Raw genomic sequence first — 6,999 nt, forward strand, 5'->3', positions numbered from 1 at the left:
ATGCTGGATCCAGGGCTTAAGACATCTGCAGGATTTCCTGTTTAGTCCTTTAATAAACGATTGTTTCCAGATTGTAAGAAAATAAAAAAGCATCTGAGCTGATGTGGGAGGAGGTGAAGTGAGACGACGTGATGACAAGTCATTAGGAGATGAGGAGGATGACGAGGAGATGAGAAGTGAAGCAAGAGGCTCATGGGAAAGAACATGTAACTATGTTATCATATTCGACCTGAATAAAACGTTTTTACAGTTACACAACTGTAAAAACACACATATATATATATATATATATGTGTGTGTGTGTGTGTGTGTGTGTGTGTGTGTGTGTGTGTGTGTGTGTGTGTGTGTGTGTGTGTGTGTGTGTGTGTGTGTGTGTGTGTGTTTTTACAGTTACACAACAAGGACATGAAGGTCACCAAGGACATGAAGGACACCAAGGACATGAAGGACACCAAGGACATTAAGGACACCAAGGACATGAAGGACACCAAGGACATTAAGGACACCAAGGACATGATGGTCACCAAGGACATTAAGGACACCAAGGACATGAAGGTCACCAAGGACATGAAGGACACCAAGGACATTAAGGACACCAAGGACATGAAGGTCACCAAGGACATTAAGGACACCAAGGACATGATGGTCACCAAGGACATTAAGGACACCAAGGACATGAAGGTCACCAAGGACATGAAGGACACCAAGGACATGATGGTCACCAAGGACATGAAGGTCACCAAGGACATTAAGGACACCAAGGACATGAAGGACACCAAGGACATTAAGGACACCAAGGACATGATGGTCACCAAGGACATTAAGGACACCAAGGACATGAAGGTCACCAAGGACATGAAGGACACCAAGGACATGAAGGACACCAAGGACATGATGGTCACCAAGGACATGAAGGTCACCAAGGACATTAAGGACACCAAGGACATGATGGTCACCAAGGACATTAAGGACACCAAGGACATGAAGGTCACCAAGGACATGAAGGACACCAAGGACATGATGGTCACCAAGGACATGAAGGTCACCAAGGACATTAAGGACACCAAGGACATGAAGGACACCAAGGACATTAAGGACACCAAGGACATGATGGTCACCAAGGACATTAAGGACACCAAGGACATGAAGGTCACCAAGGACATGAAGGACACCAAGGACATGATGGTCACCAAGGACATTAAGGACACCAAGGACATGAAGGTCACCAAGGACATTAAGGACACCAAGGACATGATGGTCACCAAGGACATGAAGGTCACCAAGGACATTAAGGACACCAAGGACATGAAGGTCACCAAGGACATTAAGGACACCAAGGACATGAAGGACACCAAGGACATTAAGGACACCAAGGACATGATGGTCACCAAGGACATTAAGGACACCAAGGACATGAAGGTCACCAAGGACATGAAGGTCACCAAGGACATTAAGGACACCAAGGACATGAAGGACACCAAGGACACGAAGGACACCAAGGACATGAAGGACACCAAGGACACGAAGGACACCAAGGACACCAAGGACACGAAGGACACCAAGGACATGAAGGACACCAAGGACATGAAGGACACCAAGGACATTAAGGGCAGCGTCTCAAGTCGTTTGAGTTTGATGCACGAAGCTGCTGATCAAGATGAAAGATTTAAACCCAAACAAAAGCAAACATGTCACTCGGGCTAAATATGGTTAGAGAGTAAAATAAATCTGTCCAAAGTTTTATTTTCAGCTACATTTGAGATTTTTACTTCAGTCAGGAGTCGAATCTGACAGGAAGTTCTTAATCTAGAGAAATAAAATCTCTTTGGTTAATAAAATAATGTGCACATGAAATGCTGTGACACTTATTAGAGCTGAGCGGTTGAACCACTTTGGTCTCAGTTTCTTTGCACAGAGGCTGTGCTGGAAGCTAACTACAGCAGGTAGGTTCTTCCTCTAGGTGAGGATGAAGGTGGCGATGATGAAGGTGGCGAGGATTCAGGCGAAGAGAAGACGGAAGAATGGACCTCAGAGCTGTCTCTGCTGTTCCTGAATGTGTTTTTCATCATCAGCTGATGTTCTCTGATCAGGGAGAACTGATGTTCTGCACATCGTTCTGGTGAAGGATGAAATGCTTTTCCCACAGCTGTGACCTCGCTCCTCCAACCCTGATCCAGAACTGGATCTGACGAGGGTTTCCCACAGCAGTTACACCTCTCACCGAAATTAGAGACCAAACAAAGATCATAGGAGCGAATCGGGATGAAAATGTCGTCATCGTTTTTGTTCAAGGAGCCATTAGGATCATGTGATCTGTCGCATGTTTCCTCAGGTTTCATCGGATCAGAACCAGAGCTCTGCAGCTGGATAAAAGGAACATTCTGGAATAAAGAGAAAGCTTTGGAGGAAATGATGTCCATCCTCTCTGAGAACCTGTAGGAGAGATGATGGGATGAATATATGGAGACCAAAACGTTGAGTTCAAAAGGTTTAGAGAATAAATGTAAAAATCATTTGTAGTCTTTGAGATGGATTCATATTTACATAAAGGTTTATGTTTAAATTCACATTTAAACTAATAAATAATTTCAAAATGTAATACTTCAGACTGAGATTTAACTTTCTGATTTAGAAATAATGTCTATTTAAAAATGTCATATTTAGATTTAACATCTGTTTATTTTCTGTGTGATTTGATCTTTAATGTGAGACAACGGATCTAAATCTTTAGATGCTGTTCTGTAATCCTCTCCCTGTACTTCCGGGCCAGACGGGTTCTGCTGGAGGAGACACAAACACAGCTTCAGCCACTTGTTTCTGTTTATTTCAGCTTCATGTCTGAAGTTCTGTATCGCTCAGATCTTCTTCGGATTATTTTTGTTCTCGGCTCTCCGTCTGTAACTCAGAGCAACGTGGAAGCTGTGTGACCCTGGGATGATTAATCAGACGTTCCTGGTTTTCCCTGACTCCGGTTGGAGTGAATGACTGGTATGTAGAGAGACTCAGGAGCCGCACCCCCCTCCCCCCACCCCGCTAGCCATTAGGCCTCCCTCCACCTCCCCCTGGTGAGAGAGGAAGATAAGGGAAATGAAGAGAAGAAAGTGACATCATACTCTCTCTCTCTCTCTCTCTCTCTCTCTCTCTCTCTCTCTCTCTCTCTCTCTCTCTCTCTCCTTTGAGCTTGATTAGCCACCGAGCTCTAAGAGGCTTGTTATCATCTGTGGAGACGATGGAAGTTCATCGGCAGCGGGACTTGACCGATGGAGACGGGGACGTGGTTTTTTTCTGGCCTGTGGAGGAAGTGGAGTATATCTTCCTGACTGATGTGGAGCCGCAGCAGAATTGGGTCGGCTGGTTGGGGTCCAGGGGCCATATCTATTCAATGGGTCACAGACTGGTTCTGGTCGTCCCGGTTCCTCAGATCTTCATCTAGAAGCGAAGACGTAGACATGTTGAACAGCTTATCGTCCTCAACAAAAAACAGTAATAAAAAAATCTGGTTTTGCTATTTTTATTGATTTAGAACAATAAGAGTGAATTTAAGTAAACTGTTACTGGGAAATGAAAAGTTTTCATAACAAAGTCACAAAAATCTTTGGTTAAAAAGTAAAAACCCAAAAGATTCTGGTTTCACTTACTGCAGCAGCGCCATTTTATCTTATCTGCCTCAGAGTCGGGCTCCAGAACCGTTTTATAGCAAGTGGGCCATCAAGCCTGGGTCCAAACAGCAAGCTGGAACAAAATTCTGGGTTCTGGTACCGGTCCAATTGTGGTACCGGACCAATTCTGGTACCGGCCTAATTCAGGTACCGGTCCGATTCAGATACCGGTCCGATTCAGATACCGGCCTGATTCAGATACCGGTCCGATTCAGATACCGGCCTGATTCAGGTACCGGTCTGTGGTGGGCCATCAAGTCCGGGTCCAAAAACTTAAATTTTCTGCACAAATGAACAATTTTATTTAGTTAGTTTTCCTCTCGGCTCAAACTCTAGCTGCTGCTAAAGCAGGACTCATCAGCATGTTTCATAAAATCACCAGAAATGTTCCACGCCACTTGTTTTAATATTTTATTCCAACTTTATTCAGACTTTCACAGAAAAGCATCCAAGAGGACGAAGCTGAAAACGGAAAAGATTTCTTCCGTCATCAGCGACGTTTGATGAATAAGCTCGTGATGACGGTAAACGAGTCGGCCATCTTGGGAGGGGCGACATCAACCAGCTAACTGGATTAAAACGGTTTAACCCTCTTACAGGATGAGTCATATTAACTGATGGTTTTGCACATTTTTAGTCTTGATTTGTTGCCTAAACAAGAAATGTGTTTAAAAACTGGATTAAAAACTGTGAAAATTATTCATAAAGTGAGAAATACATAAAAAACTGGAAATTAAAATAGAAAAAACCTAATAAATAACAATATATACCATAATATTAAAGGGTTCTGAGCTCATGGTTTTTAGTCTACAGTTTCAAAATAAAGCAAACGTGTGGGGCAAGAATTTCCTTCCTGATGTTTTTGTTACCACTCCAAAAACTTCAGTCATAGGAATATTTTACTGACACCAGAAGAACAGAAGAAGTTAACTAATTTAGGGTGATTTACTTTATTCATTTCTTTTATTTTGCTAATTAACATCATGATTAGCTATTAGATATCCACTTAATTAATAATGCATAAATTGATTAATAAGAACTTTGTTCATGGTTTGTTAAGTATGAATAAGCCATAAATAAACAGCTTTTACATGAAACTAGTCATTAGAAGTTAAGCATTAATTAATGTGTTAGTCAGTTGCTTAAAAGTACTTTGTTAATGGTTTGTTACATATGAATAAGAAATGAGTAAACAGCTTTTACAATGGACTAATCATTAAAAACAAAGCATTAATTAATGCATTGGTTAATTGTTTATTAAGTAAGAGTCTTTGTCAATTAATTATTTGTTAGTAGTTACTTACATGTTTGTTCATGTGTAATTAAGGCTAAATAAGATGTAGTTATTATAAAGTGTTACCAAAATATGAGTTCAGTTATTGTTGAATAAAAACATCAAAGTGAGTTTCTGTGATGTTTTCCATGAATGAAAATCTAAAAACATAAATCTGCTTTTGACAGATGCGTGCGGTACAAAGTCGTTGTCTCTTTAAATCAGAGAAAAAAAGCTGAATGCATGATTTTAACTAACCTGCTGTTGAGCCGTTAACTTTTAAAACTACATTTTTAATTGAGTTATTAAAAATGTTGTTTTAGTCGTCATGAATGAAAGCCAGGTGTCGGTCGAAAATAAAATGTCAAAGGTGACCAAATTTAGCTCTATAAGGCAAAGTTCAGGTTAAAGGTCAAAAAGTAAACCTGTAACACTAAGCCCCGCCCCCAGTGGAACCCCGCACCTTCTCCTGGATACTAAAAATAACAGCAGCCATAAATATGACGATGATAACTCAACCCAACATCAATATTGTGACTCAAACTCCAGAAATACTTCCAGAATCAAATCTTCCATAGCTGAATTATCCGGAGTCTTCCTGCACGGATATGTGTGAGGAACCCGGATCAGCTGGAGTTCTGCGGAGAGTTCTCCGGGTCCGAGTGGGTCGAGGCCTCGGAGGGCGACAGGATGATGTAAACATTCCCAGCCCGGTGATGCATCTCCACGCTCCGTCTGTTTACTGACTGAAGAATGTTAAGAATATGTGTGTTGGTGTGTAATTTCAAGTCCAAGTGATTGTGCACTTAAAATAGAGTGGGTGGGGGGGTCACCAGTTTCCTTTTGTATCGCCTTAATGTTTGTAATGATCCAGCGGGACGCGGATCTGGTGAATATTCCTCGCTGTTTAGTCTACCAATCACCACGGTGACAAAGAGTCTAGGTTTGGGGGCTGGAGGTGGAGGTGAGGGTGAAGGTGGTGGTGGTGGTGGGGGGGGGGGGTTCTGGGTCAGGGAGGACTCCTGCTCTGCAGAAGCATATTTATAACACCCCCCCTCCCCGCAGCAGAGAATGTCTCCTGGATGTGAAAATTGCTGCTTTTTGATTCATTTGTCGTCAGGAAGTGACACATTCCCAATTAAGAGGGAACAACAACAAACCATTTCTTTGAACAGGAGTGATGGAGAGCTGTTTAGAGTAGCTGGGCTGCACACGTTTCCCCCGCTGCTTCACCCAAACACGCCACCAATCTATAAAAGCTCAACTTTTATTCATCCTGCAGAAAACATCTCCAGCGCCGCGAGACGGACCGCCGGGAGCAGAGAGATGGATAAAAACTGTTCCCAGAACATTAACGCACTTCCTCGGTTTGGGTGAAACATTTGTTTGTTTGTTTGTTTGTTTGTTTGTTCTGATAAATAATCTGAATATAAAACAAAATATTTCAAATAAATTTATTATTCAGACTGAAAATTATTAATGACTTCACTTTTATTAACTATTGCTGCTTTAATTCTCTAATCAAATCCAAAAGACACATCTGAAGGTTTGAAGTTTCAAAATCACAATTTTATTTTCTGATCTCGGCAAATAAATTTGACTCCTTATATTTTTAACCTAAATACAGGATTTTAGATTTCTGTCGGTATATTTAATTTTGTCAAACATACCTATTAAAAAAAGATTTGCTTTAAATTAGTATTTTAATTTATCTTTAAAATGTTTATTTGATAAAAATTAATGTTTCAGTTTTTTCTGTTTTTGATTCCAGATGACATAAAACGTATTCAACCAAACAAAAATAATATCAAGACGTTATACACAGAATAATAATAATTACTAGTAGTGTTGTTATTAATAATAATGATAATAATAATAATAATCATTATTATTATTATTATTATCATCATCATCATCATTATTATTATTATTATCATTATCATTATTATTATTATCATTATTATTATTATTATTATTATAATAAAAGTATTATCATCCAAATGTGTGAAAGTATTAAAATCTGTTTATTTATGTTGTACTAAATCATAACCAGAGTCACTTCCAGGC

The 6,999-nt window shown here is 40.2% G+C and overlaps 1 protein-coding gene across 1 annotated transcript; it reads left to right on the plus strand.

Annotated features, from left to right (window-relative positions):
* Positions 1–405: 405 nt before the first annotated feature.
* Positions 406–1,704, plus strand: LOC139072069 (processed variable antigen-like). Its single transcript, XM_070555258.1, has one exon. The coding sequence runs from the start codon at positions 406–408 to the stop codon at positions 1,702–1,704; it is 1,299 nt and encodes a 432-aa protein (XP_070411359.1).
* Positions 1,705–6,999: the final 5,295 nt, after the last annotated feature.

This window comes from Nothobranchius furzeri, chromosome 10, assembly GCF_043380555.1.
Source record: "Nothobranchius furzeri strain GRZ-AD chromosome 10, NfurGRZ-RIMD1, whole genome shotgun sequence".
Taxonomy (NCBI): domain Eukaryota; kingdom Metazoa; phylum Chordata; class Actinopteri; order Cyprinodontiformes; family Nothobranchiidae; genus Nothobranchius; species Nothobranchius furzeri.